Here is a 20,121-nt window from a genome sequence, read left to right as displayed (position 1 = left end):
TGGTGGTTTGGCCGGGATGAAGTGGGCCTGTTTGGAGAAATAGTCCACCACTACAAAGATGATTGTGTACCCATGGGATTCCGGTAGCTCCACAATGAAGTCCATGCTGATGACATCCCATGGGCGATTAGGTACTGGTAATGGTTGTAGTAGTCCGGCTGGTCTTGATCTTGGTGCTTTGACCATTTGGCAAGTGGGGCAAGTTTTGATGTAGTCTATCACTTCTTCCTTCATGTTCGGCCAAAATAACTACTTCCTAAGGGCCTCCAAGGTCTTGCTTTGCCCTTTGTGGCCTCCAATCTTGCCGTCGTGTATCTCATGCAGGATGAGTTTCTTTAATTCCACATTGTTGGGGATATACAATCTCTTGCCTAAAAATAGAATACGCTCTTCTAAGGTGTACATTCCATGTGGTGTCTTCTCTGCTTCCACATCTTTGATTATCTTGTGCATTTCTTGATCTTGTTCTAGGGCCTCTTTGACAAGTTCTATGAAGTTGCTGCTGACCACACTGACAGCTTTCAGGTCAGCTTTCCGGCTCAAGCCATCTACTATTTTATTAGTAGAGCCGGGTTTGTGCTTAATCTCCAGGTCAAATTTGGCTAGGAAGTCTAGCCAGCGGGCTTGCTTTGCTGATAACTTGGGTTGGGATTGGAAGTATTTGAGGGAGATATTGTCGGTGAAGACTATTGTATGCTTGACTTGAACATAGTGCTTCCATTTTCTAAGGTAGTGGATGACTGCCAACATTTCTTTCTCATGTGTGCTCCACCTTGTTTCAGCATTGGTAAATTTCTTTGACTCATACATAATGGGGTGACCCTCTTGGACCAGTACACCCCCTATGCCATAGTCAGATGCATCTGTAGAGATTTAAAAGGGTTTGGTGAAGTTTGGCACCCTTAGGACGGGAGTTTGGCTCATACACTTCTTCATCTGCTCAAAGGCTTCCTACTGCACGTTCCCCCATATAAAAGAGTGGTCTTCTTTGGTGAGGTGGGAGAGGGGGGCAGTGATAAGGCTGCAATCTTTGATGAATCTTCAACAAAATACTGTGAAGCCTAGGAACTCCCGCACTTCTCTTACAGTTTTCAGTACAGGCCATCTTTGGATAGCTTCCACTTTCTTAGGGTTCACTTTGATTCCATCTGCTCCTACAATAAAGCCTAAGAATTCCAATTCTTTCACTGCGAACTCACATTTTTCCGGCTTGGCATATAACTGATGCTACCGCAATTTCTCAAAAACTTTGCGTAAGTGTTGCTTGTGCTCTTCTAAGGTCTTGCTGTAGACTAGGAGGTCATCTATGTAGATAATGACAAAGATATCTATCTCCGGTCTAAAAATTCCATCCATGAGGCCACAAAATGTGCCTGGCCCATTGCTTAGGCCGAACCCTAATACTAACCACTCAAACCTACCATATTGGGTACGGAAGGCTATTTTTGGGATATCTTCTTCGGCTATGCAGATTTGGTGGTATCCTGATCTAAGATCAATCCGACTGAAGTGCTTGGCCCCGTGCAGTCTATCTAAGAGGTCTTCCACTAGGGACATAGGGTATTTATTTTTTATGGTGATTTTGTTAAGAGCCCTATAATCTACACAGAGTCTAAGTCCCCCATCCTTCTTCTTTACAAAAAACACTGGAGCACCAAAGGGGGGTTTGCTAGGGCGGATGAATCCTTGTTCTTCTAGTTCATGTAGTTGCTTCTTCAATTCCATAAGCTCGGTGTGGTTCATGCGATAGGGAGCTCGGGCCGGTGGGGCAAACCCTGGAATCAGCTCAATCTTGTGATCCACATCTCGTCTAGGTGGTAGACCCTTGGATAGTTCGGCTGGCATTACATCTTTGAATTCTTCAAGTATTTCTGCCACTTCTGTGTTCCTCTTCTGTTGTTTGGGTTTCTTGCCATTTTCTTCTTCTTCAATTGGTCAGATCATACACAGATAGATTATATCTCCTTGCTTGATTGACTTCTCGACTTGCTTTGCACTACATGTCATGATACGTGGCCTGATAACGGTCCCTTGGACCGGTGCTTTTTGGGTCTGGCCCTTTGGTTGGTTTGCAGTTGGTTTTACTATTTGGCATGATACTCCTGGCTTATTCTCCTTCATTTGCACCTTGATTGGGGTCCTACCAGGTAGCTGCATTCTTTCGAATGGTACTCTTACGCCTTCTCCTTGCATATCTAGCATCATTTCATTCACACCCTTACCAAACATTGCAATGACATACTTGTCATAGAATTCTAAGCCTAATATCACTTCAAAATCATCCATGGGGATTACTAAGAAGTTGAGTTTCGCTTTCCACTTGTCGGCTTCCACTTGGACTGCAAAGACTTGTTTTACTTCCTTGGCTTCTCCTTGTGCGAATGTTACTGTTAATCCTTCTGGGGCTTTTGATAGCTTCAATCCATGTTTTGCTGCACATTGTGGTGTCATGAAGTTGTGTGTTGCTCTGGTGTCCACCATGATAGGTTGGTTTCCTTTGCCCATTCGGCCTTTGATGTATAGATGGTGGACTGCCGCTACCCTAGCTGCCATGCATTGGGGTCGAGCACTAACTGACCCTACCCTTGGGTGATCCATGCTCTCTTCACTCCCATTTGGAATTTCCTGGATACGCGGTGGTAGTGGTTCTTCTCCTCCATATGCACAAGTTGCATTCACCCTTGATCCGCTCGATGAAGTTGTGTCTTCTATTGGGCATTTGTTTTGGTAGTGTGGACCCCCGCATTTGAAGCATCTAATACCGGTGGACGGGCTTGGGTGTCTCCACCATGATGTGTTTGATCCTGCCGGCCCATATGATGTGCTAGGGGTTGGCCTGTAGTGATTGTTTCCCCATCTCCCTGCTGCTCCTCTTGGTACTAATGCAGTTTGGGATACGGCCGTGGTGTTAGTGGTGTTTTGACTCCTTGTATCTGTGAATGCCCCTCTAGGAGCATTGGGCCTCTGGTTCCAGGAGTTGTTGTTGTTGAAGGTGTTGTTGAAGTTGTTGTTGAACCTGTTTTGATTCCCTTGTGCTGTTCTTCTGCCTTTCAGGTCCACCAGTCGTTCGGCCATTCTCATGGCTTCTGCTAAGCTTGTTGGCTCCTGTCTCTCCACATCTCTTCTAGCCCATTCTTGCATCCCAAACAAAAATCCATGTAGCTTAGTGTCGGTATCCATGTTTGGTAGCTGCAGCATGATTTGCCTATATTTGATGACATACTCTTTCATCTTTCCCTGTGCTTGCTTGAGGTTCCTCCATTCATCTCTCACTTTGAATTTCTCCAGCTTTGGAATAAAGTAGTCTTTCAATTCTTCCTGGAGTTCTTCCCACGAACAGATTGTGTGGCCCTGCTCTTGTTCTAACAGGTACCAACTGGCAGCGTCCTCCTCCAAGTAAATGGCTGCCACCTCTGCCTTCCTGTCTTCGGTAATTCTTGAATACTTTAAGTACCTATCCACCTCTGCGATCCATTTCTTTAGAATCAACCCATCTCTCTCTCCCTTGTACTTGGCGGGTTAAGGCATCTTGAATTTTCCATAATCATCTTCTGAACTACTGCTATCTTCCTCTTCTTTACGATGGTGCTTCTTCTCTTTCTTCTTGTCTTTCTTTTTGCTTCCTAATTCTACTACTTTCTCCTTCTCCTTCCTTGTATCTTGCGCCCTCCTAGATGACTCCTCTCTACCCGTTCTATCCATCTCCTCTTGCATTCGGTGTCTCTTCTCCTCTTCTTGTTGTTGACTCACCCATTCTCTATAGCCCTGCTTTACTTCTAGTTTTTTCCTCCTTTCTTTCTCTTCCTCTTTCATCTGCATGTTCCTCCATATTGATTCTAACATACCTGACATACCATCTAATTGTCTTTCTAGTCCGGCCACCTTCTCCTCTTGGGCCACTCTCCATTCTTGTCCCCTACTCTTCTTCCTCTCCTCCAGTGTCGGGAGGGTGATGTTCTCCCTTTCTTCCTCCATGTGGTTGGTGGTGGTGTCGATGCGGGAAAGCCGCGTTTCGCCTGTGGTGGTGTGGGTCGTGCCGTGGGGAAGCCGCGTCACGTCTTCAGACGGTGGGATGTCGAGGTTGGGGCGTCACGCCGGGGCGACGCATTGGGGGGCGTCGCGACGTGGGGTGACACGACGTGGGGCGTCGCGCTGTGGGTCGTTACGACTTCGATCTCTTCGGGGCACTGGATCTTTCCTCCTGCTTCCGTGAGCACTCCTTCACTCCGAGCAAGAGTTGCTCTGATACCAAGTGTGATAAACCTACACTTGTTACGCACTCAACACGGCACAGAAAGGTAACACGATATGAGCTCAAGGTAAACTCTTGTATTATTCAATCCAAAAGCGGGACAACATAGACACATCCCAGGACTACACCCTCGTGACGCCGCACATAAGAAGGTTCACCACTGGGCATAGGGAATCACACGTAGAGTGGAAACAAGGCAGGGCTTTGAGTCACTACTACTCCCTATATAGGTGCAATTGGTAGCAACGGCATGGTATAGCTACAAAGCCCTTACACCCCTCCCCCCCCCTCAAAATCGCGCCTGCCTCGGCGCTGGGGCGAGTCTAGGTGCGGAGCGCATAGTTCTTGTTAATGAGAGCAACACACATGTCTAAGTGAGATTATTACAATTCATTTTACATTAAACCTCAGCTTTTCGTGAACATAGAAATCCCCATTTAGTTATTTCTGTGGCCTGGGCAGGTGAATAAACCAGGCACATGCTAATAAGAAGACCTTTTCTAGAGTAGAGAGAAGAAGATGAGCGCGCAGTCGTTGAAGGAAGTTCTGAAGGCGGCAGCGCTGCAGGGTGTGCCCGAGGCTGCGGCGCGCATCTTCGGCCACGTGATCGGCAACGGCCTTCGCTCTGGCCACAAAATCCTGCGAAGGAAGCTCATCGGCGACAAGGTTGTGGCATGGTACCCTCAGTCCATCTGCAGGAGCTATCCCGGATTCACTCCCGGGGAGAAAGAGTAAGCATTTCTTCAAAATTCGATCTTCTTTTTGTCTTGAACTGTGTTAACAGCAACTGCCATCCCTGTCAACTGTGGCTTGATTTGCGGTTAACCCTCAGCTTGAGGCTTCAATCATGAAACGTGACCCTTTTGTGAGAGTACATTTCCGTTCAGTTTGCAGAACGGGAACTCATTTGCCATGGCTTGCCTGTCATGCCTTTGAATCTAAGTGTCAGCTTGGAACTTCAAACATAAACATAATCATTTAACGAGAATACACCTCCGACCAGTTGGCAGAACACGAACTCATTGTTCATGCCTTGCCTGCTATCGGTTCTGGATTACGGCTTACAATTAAGAGTCAGCTTTCAAACCTGAAATACGTACGATCCTTTTATGGGAAAACACTTTTGGAACCCGCTGTTAGGGTTGTCTACCCTTTGATTTCCTTGAAAAATTGTTCCATGTGATACTTTGATATTGAGCTCATAGTCTATTTTTCTAGTCCATTTCTCATGTCTCTAAACTCTCTCAACATATGTTCCTATGTCTGCAAACACACACAAATGCAAATTGCTTGACGCAGACACACACTTACTGAATTCGCCACCATTGGCCCACCAAAGTTAGATGACGAACAAGTTCCTTTGTTGATGAATAAGCTACCATCCAAATACATTAATTTCTTGCAACAAATTATCCCACATTCACAATTGCTTGCTTTTTCCTACTTTTGATATTCCATCTACTTCTAGTATGCAGCTAGAAATGGCAAGGCCCACCTTTGTACTAGACCTTATGGTATAAAGGATTTTGAAGCATTTTGTCTCACTTGCTTCAAATGTTTGTGACACTAATTTGTTCTAACATGTCTTTTCACCCACATATCCTTAAATTTTAGCAAGGCACGATCTATTTTGTTCTCCCTTATGAAGATGCGGATGAAGCACATTGAATGGAAGAGCAAGGTAGAAGTCATTGCTATGATAGCATCAAGAGAGATGGTGCATAATTCGCCTCGGGAGGAGAAGCCTCCATGCTAGTAGAAGAGTAAATCTCCCAAGAAGATTAAACCACGAAAGGAACAATGCGCATACCATGTCTCCAACCCAAGAAGGGCCAATGTGAACTTGCATGTTAGCCCTACAGTGAAATATAAAACCTTGCAAGAGAGATCAGAATCTACAAATCAGAGGGCAGTAGTAAAACGCTCCAAACCAAAATAAAACAGAAAATGAAAACTGTATGGAAAAATAATGCAACAAGTGTCTATGTGTGAGTGAATGCTGTGGAAGACCAAAGAAGGAAAAACTAAGGATGTGGCCACTATTGTGTATGTTCATTAGTAGGTCATTGCTAATGAAATGCTTGATGAGGTGGAGAAGTGATCCTAGATGGAGGTGTAGAGTGTCACCAGGTGGTGATACTTTTTGCAGTTACTTTTCTTATTTACTTATATAAATATTTTATTTTTCTTTTCTTTAGTTGCTGTTACTTTTTACCCCCATAGTTCTCTTAGATTAAGTCGGGATCTTTGCATGGCCAGAAGAGGCAGCCATTGGGACAAATTATACTAATGATTTGTTTGAGCCTTGGGGCCAATTTCATATTGAATGGGAACTGAAGAATAGATTGCCAGTGGTTTGGGACTGTATGCTTAGCCATTGGAGATGGTACAGGACAATGAGCTTGGCCAAGACAGAAGATGTACATGTGAGAATGCTCACGGAATAAAAGTCACCGTAATTGAGCCACATTACACTTTTTGATGTGGTTGGAATGATAAAAGTTGCTCAGAACAACTTGAGGAATGCAGGGGTCACCATCCCTAAAATTTAGGGAGTTACTATTTTTGGACCCTAGAATCTGTTCATGTCATTATCTTTGTTTTTGCACGAGGATTAATTGTCTGGTCAGTGCCGAGGTCAAATTTTGCACCGATCATGGAGAATTTTAACTTGCTGCCCCTTGTTCTGTCGTGGCACGCGATCGGTCATCGTCGCCTCTCAAAGAGCTGATCACCTCCTCTCCCTCCACCAAGCTCAGAATGGCTGCAATTCAGCTTCCACCACCCTCCAATAGCCTTCTTCGTAGTTGCATGGGAAAGTTTTGCCAAGTAGCAGCTTTCCTAATGCATTTTCAGCCATAAATTTATTTATTAGAATTAATTAATTCTGAAAATTAATTTCAGTCCTTTTTACCTTGCCCAAAATTAAACATGCCCATCTGTAATGAAATTGGCTAGACCATTTGCAACTTGGAGTGGTTCCCAATCTTTGTTGACCCTTAGACTAGCATTAATTAATTAATGCTAGTTTCTAGTGTCATCACTGATACTTAATGGCCAAACAATTGTCCTAGGGTCCAACCTGGCACCAACTGACCACCAAAACCCAGTTGGCATAACTTAACACAACTTTTGCCTTTAACACCTACTGCATCCTTGGGGTCCTTGGCCCGTTCCCATGAAATAATTGCCATGTGCATTACATGTGCTAAACAACCTTGCACATTTGATTAATAATTTAATCAAATGTTAGTAGCAAGATTAAAGCATCTCAAAATTTCACGTCCCCGTGACATTATCCATATATAAAACTGGCACAATGAGGCTTCCATCATAAGCCTTTTTAGTGTATAAGCAGTGATTTGCATGACTGCGTTTAAATCCATGGCTGAGCATAAAGGTATCAAAATTTTTGTACCATTGTCTAGGGTCTTGTTTCACCCCATATAAGCTGCGTTTCAGCTTACAAACCAAATGCTCTTTTCGTGGAATAACAAATCCTTTTGGTTGCTTCAAGTAGAGCTCTTCATTTAAGTCACCATGAAGAAAAGCAATCTTCACATCCATCTGATCCAACTCTAAATCCAAGGATGCAATGAGAGCAAACAAAACACGGAGCGTAGTCATCTTCACCACTGGTGAAAGACTTCTTGGAAGTTTGTGCCTTCCTTCTGTGTATAGCCCTTAGCAACTAGCTGTGCCTTGTACTTGGGCTTTCCATCAATACATTTCACTTTGTAAACCCATTTATTAGGAATAGCTTTCCTATCCTTGGGCAAAGGTACAAGCTCCCATGTGTTATTTGCATATAGAGACTTCATCTCTTCCTACATAGCAAGCTCCCACTTTCTCTTGTTTTCACATGACTATGCCTCTTTAAATGTCAGAGGCTCACCCTCATCAGTCAGTAGAATATAATCCAAAGATGGCTGAAACCTCTATGGTTGCCTTCTAACACGTGTAGACCTTCTTACCCAATGATCTGTATTATTAGGCAGTGGGCCTACATCCTGAGGAATGTGCACACCATCACCAGGTGGTTGATTTCCAGCATTTTCTTGCTGCTATAATCTGTTTTCAGCATGTTTTTCTTGCCGTCCTATTTTATCCTGTGCATCTATTTGCTGTCCACGATTTTTTGACTGCAGCACAATAGGTTGCTGCTCATTTTCAGCATCAAAAGGGACAGAATTTTCAGCTAATGGATGCTGAATGGCTGGCTGTTCATGCTGAAATTTGGCTTTCTTTTTGTCAAGATCACCATGTGTAGCATTTTTCAGCAACTTTGTCTCATTAAATACTATGTCTCGGCTGCGTACTATCTTCTTGCCCTGAGGAAGCCAAACTCTATAACCCATCTCTCCATCTCCATATCCCATGAAGACGCCCTTGATGGATTTCATGTCTAGTTTGGTCCTCTGTTCTACAGGTACATGCACAAAGGCGCTCAATGCTTTTGTTGTCAAGTACATCTCTAATGAAGTGGTACTTCACCTGTATGTGCTTTGTCTTTGCATGAAAGACAGGATTCCGTGCTTGCATGATAGCACTCTGACTATCACAATGGAGAATAGGTAACTCTGTGATGCCAAGCTTTCCCACCAAACGTGAAAGCCATAAAGCCTCCTTGCATGCCTCAGTGGCAGCCACATACTCTGCCTCTGTAGTAGACAATGCAACACACTTTTGTAGCTTGGAGATCTAAATGACTGCTCCTTCTGTGAAAGTAAACACATACCTAGAAGTGGACTTCCTACAGTCCGCATGACCAGTATAGTCTGCATCCGTAAAGCCAACAACAGATGCCTTCTGCTTTCCAAAGCAGATGCACAACTCCTTTGTGTCTTTGAGGTATCTCATAATACCTTTCATTGCATCCCAATGCTTCTTACTCGGGGTTGCCATGTATCTGCTAACCACTCCCACTGCAAAGGCATGTCAGGACGTGTAGCAACCATAGCATACATGGTTGTCTTCATGGCAGATCACCATGTATGCTATGGTTGCTACACGTCCTAAGCATATGGTATCTTGGCCATTTCAGCCTTCTCATTATAAGATATAGGGCTGTCCTCTGCACTGAGTTTCACATATGGAGGCAATGAAACCCCAATTGTTTCCCCCCCCTTCATATTGAAACGCTGCAAAACTTTGGAGATATACTCCTGCATGATCTATCTTTGAGTATTCGCATTCCAAGAATGTGATTTGCATCACCAAGATCCTTCATGCCAAAGCTCCCATGAAAACTTTGCTTCAATGAATCCAAGGCATGAGTATCCCTGCCAGCAATTAGTATGTTATCAACATACAAAACCAAGATAATCATGCTGCCATCTGCTGCCTTCTTGGTATACAAGCAATGATCCACTTGACTTCTATGAAAGCCTTGGGACTGCATGAATGTATCAAACTTATGATACCATTCTCTTGGTGCTTGTTTTAGCCCATACAAACTCCTTTTGAGTTTACATATCATTTTTTCTCTCCCTTGTTCAACAAAACCTTTAGGCTGCTGCATATATATGTCTTCATGCAGATCACCATGTAAAAACACAGTCTTTATATCCATCTGTATGAGCTCCATATCCTCAACTGCAACCAAGCCCAAAATGGTTCTCAATGTAGTCATCTTGACTATAGGAGAGAAAATCTCATCAAAGTCAATTCCATGCTCCTGCTTGTACCCCTTTGCAACCAATCTTGCTTTATACTTTGGTGAGAAACCAGAAGTGACCTTCATCTTGTAAACCCATTTGCATGGAAGGGTTTTCTGCCCTTTAGGCAATTGCACTAAGTCCCAAGTGCCATTTTTTTCAAGAGATCCCATCTCTGACAACATGGCTTTATACCATTTTTTGCTGTCTTATCTGTCCATTGCTTCCTTGAAGCAAGACGGTTCACCACAGTCTGTCAACATGACATAACTAGCCACATTAATTGCACCAGGAACAAACCTGTCAGGTTGTCTTGTAGCCCTAAACGATCTCCTAACCCAATGGTCATTGTTTGTTGGCTGTTCCTGCAAATTTCCATTTTCAGCATGCTGTCTTGGCATTTCAGCTTGCAAATTAGCATTAACAGCTTGCTGTCCTGGCTGTTCCTGCACATATAATGGCTCATTTTCATGGGCGATAGCTGGCTGATCATTTTCAGCATCATTTCCTGCATTTACAGGTTCATTTATAGTAGGTATTTGCTGCTGTACAACGGGCATATTTTGCTGTCCAAAAGGTATTTCTTCTCGGAATATAACCCTATGGACCTCCTCAGTCGTTTTGGGTTGTTTGTGCATGCGATCTTCCCGGAAGATAACGTCATTGCTGCGTACTACTTTCCTTTTCTTGGGATCCCACAATCTATATCCCATTTCACCCTCGACACCATATCCTAGGAAAATGCATTTACAGGACTTTGGCTCAAGTTTGCTGCGTATTTCTTTATGAATGTACACAAAAGCCTCGCAGCCAAACACTTTCAGATGAGCATATGAAGGTGGCTTGCCCGACCACGCTTCTTGGGGAACTCCCCTCTCTCTCCCCCCCCCCCCCCCCCCCCCCCAAAAGACCTGTTTGGTGACCCATTATTTAAGTGAATGGCTGTCATAATAGCCTTTGCTAAAAAATCATGGGGTAATGCAACATGAGACAGCATCGTACGGACCTTATTCTGTATGGTCCAATTCATACGCTCTGCAACTCCATTTTGGGGCGGATTATGAGGGGCAGTGAGCTCCCTCTTTATCCCTTTGCTGTCACAAAATGCCTGAAAGGCCTTGGACACATATTCCCTACCATTATCTGAGTGAAGATACTTAAGTGTCTTATCTGTCTGATTTTCAGCCAATGCCAAGAATTTTTTAAACTTGTCAAGTACTTCATTCTTGCTACGAATAGGATAAACCTATACTTTCCGTGTAGCATCATCGACAAAGGTGACAAAATATTTATTTTCCCCTAAAGATAATCTTGGCATTTGACATACATCTGAATGTACTAACTCTAGAGGAGAAGATTTCAAAGAAAGAGACTTTTTGTGAGATGTCTGTGCATGTTTGCCATAAATACAATGATCACAATGCTCAAAATCAGCATTGCTTTGGGTTGTGTACTTATGCAAGAAAACCAGTACCAATCAGCAATAAATGACCACGCAGAAGCACAGATTTCAGATCTGTAAATAAATTTTCAGAAGCACCAAACCATGTGCTACAGCATTATCCAACTGATTACAGTTGTTCCAAGGGCATATGCATCACATTACATGAGAAATCCCAAATTTTAGTTGCCGTGCTCAAAGCATCAAACACACATCTACATTTTCTTTGTCATGCATAGAACAGGCCAATTTTGCCAAAATAGAGAAATTTCAGCAAAACCCCCCAATTTTACCAAGTGTTGATGTCCTAATTGCGTGGAATTCAACTTGCATGTACATAAACTGACCAAATGTTGCATAAAATCTGCCCAAACTGCAAAAGCCCCAAATTGCACGGGGTCCAATGTGCATCAATGTCGAGAAATTGGGTAAATTTCAGCCCAATTTGTGCATGTACATGAAAAACCTCAAATGTCGTGTACAAAATGTCACAAATTCCTGCAATTTTTGAGACAAATTTGCTTGTCCTACATCAAATTCCCCAAAAGTGGGAAAAGCCCCAAATTTTTGGGCCTACACCTTCACAGATTTGCACCCTATGCTTTCACGCGTGAACACCCGGAGGAGAAGAGGTAAATTAGAATGAAAAATTTCTGATTAAAAAAAAAAAATTGAACTGTTGACCTGCCCGTCGTCTGTGCAGTCACGTTGCGTGATGGCTTGTCACTCGTGCAGCTCGACCTCGTGACTGCTGGTTGTTGCGAGTCCAATAGTCATCGCCTGGTCTGCAACGTCTCCTGCAGAAGTTGCTTGTGCTGCCCGCTGGTCGCACGTCAGCTGCTGTCCGTCACACCCACTGGTCCACGCCAACTGCAGTCAACTGCTGCTGCTCTTCGCATTCTGAACCAATCGACTGTCTCTTTTGCTCACGAGCCCACCTGAGAATCCTGCAACTGCTGAGCTGTCTCTTGCTTGCTCTAGTACCAGTTTGTAGTGACGAGTCAAGCATGAAGATCTAGATAGACAGTCGTTATGCGCAGTGAGAGAGAGAGAGTGAGATAGAGCAGAGTTCTAGAGTGAGAACGCTTGTAGGTACAATGATGAGAGTGTACCTTTAGGTTTTTAGATAGATATATATGTGTATAAGTACAAGTGCTAAGGGTGTGCTCACACCCGAGCACATTTAAAGGCATGAGACCTTTATTTCCAACATGTGCCAGCCATAGAAACAAAGGGAAGTCATGGCAGCCTTCAAACTGAAAGGGTAAAGGCAAAATAGCTTTTTCCACAAACTTTTTAAACGCTAAGGATGAGGGTGCTAAGAAAAAGAGATGCAATTATTGGAGGTAAAAGGGTCACGTTATTGAAAAATGTAGAAAAGGAATGGCAAGTGAAAAGAGGAAAAAATTGGGCATGAGTGTTGTTGACAAATTCAAGAAGTGCGAAGGATGCAACAACACAAGTTTGGACATTGATAGTCTTATGCTTTTGTTATGCATTCTTTACATGTATGTGGTATATCAGTGGCTAAAAATAGGTTTATGGTATTTTCACAACGGTGCTTCTGAGCACATAACATCCTTTCGCCACTGGTTTGTACCATATGCAAATATACAAAAGGGGGGATTAGTTGTATGTGCAAATAATGCTTCATATGCAATGCGAGGCATTAGACAGATTCCCATTATTGTAGTAGATGGGAGAACTATCATGCTTGAAAAGGCCTTGTATGTGCCTGGCATAAATAGAAATTTGTTGTGAGTTTTAACCATTGCATATGTTGGTTTTGTGGTTAAATTTTACATGAGTTGATGTAGTGTCTATGACTATAGTGATGTGGATGCCCTCATTGTCACTTATACATTGTACAATGGTCTCTATCAGCTTGATTTATATGAGAGGAGAGCATCATATGCCACCATTATGGATGACATTGAGTTGGTCATTTTAATTATGGGAGTTTGCTTTGTATGAGAAGCAGAATTATGGTGCTTGATCTTCCTTCATTGAAAGCACCTACTTATAATGTATATGAGAGTTGTGTACTTGGCAAAATGCACTACGCTTCATTTCCCAAATGTGGATCTATGCACGTTGATGAGAAATTATAGTTTGTGCATAGTGATGTTTGTGGACTCATGCGTGACAAATTCATAGAAGGATACTCGTACTTTGTTACCTTCATTGATGACATCACGTGTCATTGTTGGGCTTATGCTTTGAGGCACAAGCCAGAAGTATTTGCATGCTTTAAAACCTTCTCAGCCTTGGCTAAAAATGGCAATGGATGCAAGGTGATTACACTTTGTACAAATCGAGAGGGGGAATACGTGTTACGAGACTTTAACTCTTTTTTTGGTTGAAATGGGCATTACACATCAATATACTATGCCTTACACGCCTCAACAAGACATTGTGGCTGAAAGAAAGAATCGTACTTTGATGGAAATGACACGTTGTATGCTTTAACACAATAAGCTGCCCCCAAAGTTTTGGCTTGATGCTATTATGCATATGTTGAATCGTAACTGGTGTCACAGCCACAAAGACATAAATTGCAAGATGAGATCACATGTAGGGGAGATCACATGTAGGGGAGATCAACATGATCTACATTTCCACATAGGAGGGTATTGCAGATATTTTCAATAGAGCATTGTTATGTGAAAAGTTTAAGGAATTTCGAAAATCCTTAAACTTAGTACCTTTTAATGATTGATTTACTCCTTGTACATCATTACATTGGCTCTGTAGGGGGCTGTTAGAAATTGCCAATCATGGGCAATGCCCAATGTTTAAGTGTGTGGTGTGGATAGAACTAAGTAAGTTGTGTCACTATCTCTAGACTTGGTTTGACTCTAGTTGAGTTAGGTATAGGTCTTACTTACTTTAGACCTATAGAAGCAATTGAAGCTGCAGCTGAGAACAAATTTGATACTCTGATACCACTATAGGGTTGGAGCTAAGGTGGGTGAGGCTCCATGGTGGAGAGAGAGAGAGAGAGAGAGAGAGTCTTGCACATACACCAAAGAGAATAAGTTGATGCGATAGATTGATGATCAAATTATAATACTTGGGGGACTCATTCTATCTTATTTAATGGTGGGAGGTGTAAAAGGTATTCACACTCGTGACAACCACCAAGCCCCCCCACCCCCCCACCCCCCCAACCTAGGTGTGTTCACATGTGGGGATGAATAAAAGTAACAAGTACCATTATGTTTAAGAGCCAATTTTGGAGTTTGAATTGTGGTGGCTTTTTGTCCTATAGTGGGCAATGCAATAGACATCTTCATGAATCCTTTGTCATAGTCTTCCATGCTTTCTCACATGCACATTTTAGACCTTTAGCTACTTCGAGGATCTAAGAGGGAGTGTTATAGCATTTCTTGTATTTCATGTTGTCTCTCTTGGTTGTGAACTTTGTGAGAGTCTTATGGAGATAGAGGAGTTGTGGTAGTCTATGGTGCATTTACATTTCCATTTCTAGATTGTCTCAATTAGTTTCCGGTTGTGTTTACATTGTACAGGTTGAGTGCATTGTGTATTGACATGTGGTAGGGTGGGACATGGCATTTCTTGTAGGGTGGCAATAGTTTGAGCAGGTTGTCTTGATGGCATTAGGCTTTATTTTGATGCTTTTTGTGTGGCATTTGTGGCATTTTATGCCAGTCGGCCCGCATTAAATGCTGGCCAACCAGCTACCATATTTGGCATATTTTGGGCCTATTTAGTTTGGGGCTTCTCATCTTCTACAATCATCATCATTCTTCAGGTGGTCTTCTTGTTGGAGAGAGGAGCCGGTGCTAGTGCCCACGTAGCTAGTGATTCATGGTTGTACACGTCATTCTTGTGTTTGGTATATGGATTTCATTTTCCGGGCACATCTCTGAGTTTTCTTCTCTTGTGGTGTTCTTCGGTCTTGTGTTCAACAGTTTATTTCAGCACTTGTCTATGCATCCTTTGCTGCACCACTTTTGACATGGTATCAAATTACAGGATCTAGGTTCTTGACTTGGCTTTTTTGTTGGTTATAGGTCTTTCTTTTCCTTGCTAATTAGGCCTGCGTTTTTTAGCTCAACAACTTGTGTTTTCAGCTTGTGCTTGGATTCCGGCCTGCAATCGTTTCCAGTTTGTGTTTTTCATTTTCTGTCCGTTAGGCGACTGTTTGTACAAGCCGTTTTTGTTGTTTCTTGTAGTTTTTGATAGGTTTTTTTTTCATTTTGCAGCAGTTGGCCTTCGTTTTTGATCAGATTTTTGGTTACATTGCATTTGAACTCTTATTTTGTGAAGTCTTTGCTGTTGATTTGGCTATATTCTCTCTTCATATACCCTCTATCCTTTATCTTCTCTTCTCCTCTCCAGATGGTTCCTCCGTGCACTTCTACAGATGATAAGTTACATGGACCCGACTATCTTGCATGAAGTGTTGTGATGAAAGCTTGGTTTATGCAGAAGCGGATTTGGTACATTGTATTGGGAGCTATTCCTCGGCCTCAGCATCCTTTTCCTCTTTCTAGAGATTTTGATGAGGACAACCATGAGGAAGCTGTGCTTACATGGGATTTAGATGATGCATGTGCGTATTCTGCACTGCTTCGGTGTATTTCTAAAGAAGTTTTACCGACGGTTACCTCATGTTGGACATCACTAAAAATATGGTCGAAGCTTTAGATGTTGTGCGAGGCTCCTTTTCCCTTGTGTGATGTGACTCTTTATGGATAGCTTTAGTAGATGAAGTTTGAGCCAAAAGATACCATTTAGTCATTTTTACTTCGTGTTTGATGGAGTGGTCAATGGCTTGTGGGCACAGATATCACCTACACCTGTGAGCTTTACACGTATGCCCTCAATGTTGATTTAGCATGAGGCATCTCATTATGGAGGTTCTAGTGAGGCTTTTATAGGTTTGAAGAGGGGGTGACAAGTAAAAAAAGTCGAAGGCCCAGTGTTATCACTGTGGTAAGAAGGGACACTCGTGGAAGAATTGCAAGGAGTTAGCAGCCTCACAAAAGAAGAAGGAGAATACAAAGAAGCGGAATGCAGACTCCTCCAACGAGTCATTCTCTTCCTCAGACTTTGACTCCAATCTTGCGACGAAGGGGAAGTCCAAGGTGCAATAGGGATCCACTTCTTCAGATCAAGGGAAGAGCCTGATTGCCTCTTCTTCTGTTGCTTTCTAGTCCAAGTGATGTGGTCATCCCTCACGACTCTCTAGTACCAGAGAGGGAGTGTGAGAGGGTGGTGAGATGGGGCAATCGAGCCTCATCTATACAGGTATGTAACTACATAGGTTTCAAAGAGGGATATCCTTGACGCATCGACTGAAGTTTGGAGGTTTAAATCTTGGAGCTGGGATTGCCGTCCAGATTCATGATGGGTTGTTATTTGATAGAGAGCAGGATTGGCTTCTAGCCTTGAGCTCACATGAGGGGACACTTCGGTGGTCTTGGCCAAAGGTGGGGAATCCATGATCATGTATGTTCAGAGGCATTTTTGACAGGATCGTCTTGTATGCTACAATGAGATATTGTTGATGAACACAGAGATTTGTTATGACTCTTCTCTATTTTTAGGAGTTGGTACGATCAACATCAACATTAGGTTCTCTTCGAGGCACCTTGGTGGTGGCTTGATCACCCACTGCTTGGGTATCCATGGTTCTACTTTGGTGGTTCTTTGTTGTATGGACTATGATTAGCCTTTATCATTGTCTCATTGTATTGTATCAGATCCCCCATGATCTGAGAGAGGGTGTTAGCAGAGTATTTGTTAGCTCGTGTGAGTTTGTGCATGCCGATTGGGTTGGGCACACTAGTTATTATTTAGGCATTATTTAGTGCATTTTGTGTGGCATTTGTGGCATTTTATCAGTTGGCCAGCATTAAATGCTGGCCGACTAGCTGCCATATTTGGCATATTTTGGGCCTATTTAGTTTGGGGTTCCTCTTCTTCTACATTCATTATCATTCTTCAAGTGGTCTTCTTGCCTGAGAGAGGAGCTGGTGCTAGTGCCCACGCAGCCAGTGACTCACTATAGTTCACGTCATTCTCATGTTTGGTATCAGCAGTTTATTTCAGCACTTGTGTATGCTTCCATTGCTGCACCACTTCTGACAGAAAGGATGTTGAGACAATACTTTTGCTTTAGAGGGACATCCCATACTCATCCTGTGAGTGTGCATGCGGAAGCAACATTGCAACTGTGTGAGAGTGAGAGAATACAAAGAGAATGCAAAACTTGAATCAATAATGAAGAGACCAGGACTTCATAGAATGCTGAAGATGACAGACTATGCCCCTGCACGAGTGCCCATCTAAGGGCAGATAAGTGAGGGTGCTGGACTGGGGGGGTGGGTTGGGGGGATGATAATCCAACTGAAGAGAGAGGAGAGAGAAGACGATGGCGCTGTTAGATACTTGAGGCTGTAAGGATTGAACTACGTCTCAACTTTAACTTGTTTCCTTTGGGTACAGGAAAAGTTCCGAACACAGCATTGAAATCTTCAATGAGTTCCAAAGATTGCAATTCCATCTTGACTATGTTGGGTTTTTGTGAACCTTCAGCAAATGCAAACTGTTTATGTGCCTGCAAACCAGAAGTTTTTTTTGTTGAGGCTGTGACAAGCCCCTTCTGGTAACAGCGAGTATCTCATTGGATGTCTTTAAAAGGGCCTTTGTTATGAGTCCATTAATCATTTGAATGAGAACCTGTTCTAGAACTTGAATCTCATGTCTAGGGTCATACCATCATATTGTTGTACCAGAACTCTCTTAAAGTTCAGTGGCTTCTTGAGCTTGGATACAAGGTGGTGAAGTAGGAGTAATTCTCTGTTTCTGTACTGGAAGAATGAGAATGGTGTTTTGGTCATTAGTGCGTGGTCGTTTGTAGAGCTTGATTAGGTCTTTTGAGTCTCTGGTTGTGCTTTGGGCTCCATAAATGAGTGTAATTATGCTGGGATTTTGCAGTCCTTGGATGTTTAGACAGACTCAGTAATCAGTGTTCAGATGGGATCATTTATCTCAGGGAGCCCTGGAACTCCAAAGGTTTAGACAGATGCATTAATTCTCATATAAAATCTGGATTTTGCAGGCGTCTAGAAAGGCTTGAAAGAAAGAGAAGGCAAGGGAAGGCCCCACCTAAAAAAGGTCAAGGCAAGCGTGCAGCTAAGCGTAAATGAGTTGTTGATATTGGCCATCAGCACCTCTCAAGCTTGGAGTGAACTTCCGTTCTATTTTTGTTTATCTTTTGATATTCTTTAATCATCTTCATGATTCTCTGTTTGAATAGCACTTGTTTCCAAGCAGAAGAGTATTGGTGCTGTTAAATCATAATGGCATCGTTTTAGTTTAGGCTTGGTTTGCAATGTTAGTTGGGGACTGCCACATAAGGTTAAAGATATGGCAAATATTAGGGGCAGGCTCTCTAAATTTGTGCAGCCTGTAGGGTCAAACAGACAATATGAATGATGTATGTAGTAACTTGGCATGCGATCTTTAAAAAGGATGGTGAAGAATGGTTTTGGTCACATTTGGACCAGAAAAAATGGGCTATGTGAAGCTAGTTTATAATGATGATTTCCATGAATAGACACCTGTCATTATGCTGAATTGTGATATTTCACATGACAACTATTCACTTTTGGTACAAGCATTGCATGAGGTATGTTGATATGCAACTAATTTGCCATTATACGTTAGTCAATTGTGAGAAATGTAAAACCAAGACCTTGTTTACATCGATACCTTTTTATTATGATGCATGCCCATTTGTTTGCAGTTATGTTATTCAGTGCTATTTTGAGGATTTCCATGTGATCTTATGGATTCATGTGTGTCTGTTAACTAGCTCTAGGTGTCCAGTTATTTCTTTGTGGCACTTGGAAAGAACGTTGATGTGGGTTACCTTTTCTTCTTCAAGAAAAATTTTGGGTTACTTTTTCTTCGTTTGATCGCTTTAGATGGTCAAGTTTCCACAAAAGGTACTAAAATTCAAGGGTTTCATTCACCTCATCACTCTTGTGGTCTCAATACGAATAAATAAATTGGCGTGCAATGGTTGAATGTGAATGTTTTTTAATGATCAAGATGATCCTCAATGTTAGAAAACAAGGTGCTTCTAATTCGTTTCTCATGTTTATGTTTGACTTTAGTAATGGTCATGGTGGCCCAACTTTGATGTAATACATATAATTTAGAAATATGATCAAAACAAGTTTTAAGAGGTATGCAAATGATCTTAAGATGGATTAGATTTTTCCAACTATTGCTTGATCAACAATTGAAATTTCAATAATAAGACTACCAAACTTCCGAAGACCCCATGTAATCAAACAATGTTACATGTTAGCGTAGGATTTTGAAAGACCCAAGTACCCTATAATCCCTTGAATTGGACATTGAATTATATATACATGCCAGTAATTTGTGATGCAAGAAACAAACTCCCTAGATAATGGATGCATTGCAGTTCCATTTTATATTGAGCGCTAATGGTTCAAATACTATTGTGGATAAGACCTCTCAATTGGTGCACATGTTGACTCTTGCTTGCTTTACAACTAGGTTGGTGGAGGTAGTGTGCCTAAAGTAATAGTTTTTGGGGCTGGTTGTTTTTTCACATTATTTTTGCATTATCCCATGGTGGGTGGTTGGTAGCTACAATTTCCATCTAATTGTATTCTTCCTTGGGTTTGAAAGAGAATATACATGATACATATCTTTTGGAAGTAAAAATTGCATGTAATTGCATTTTACTTGTGTTAAATTGT

General features: G+C 42.4%; 1 protein-coding gene across 1 annotated transcript; it reads left to right on the top strand.

Annotated features, from left to right (window-relative positions):
- The first annotated feature begins 4,701 nt into the window (after positions 1-4,701).
- Positions 4,702-18,942, top strand: LOC148036729 (37S ribosomal protein S27). The gene is made up of 2 exons (XM_087675611.1): positions 4,702-4,983; positions 18,444-18,942. The coding sequence occupies exons 1-2, from the start codon at positions 4,772-4,774 to the stop codon at positions 18,529-18,531; spliced, it is 300 nt and encodes a 99-aa protein (XP_087531737.1). The 5' UTR covers positions 4,702-4,771; the 3' UTR covers positions 18,532-18,942.
- The last annotated feature ends 1,179 nt before the right edge of the window (positions 18,943-20,121 follow it).

Source organism: Lygodium microphyllum, chromosome 4, assembly GCF_053477565.2.
Source record: "Lygodium microphyllum isolate KBCC chromosome 4, Lygodium_microphyllum_v1.1.10, whole genome shotgun sequence".
NCBI lineage: Eukaryota > Viridiplantae > Streptophyta > Polypodiopsida > Schizaeales > Lygodiaceae > Lygodium > Lygodium microphyllum.
This window is presented reverse-complemented; position numbering and strand designations above follow the sequence as displayed.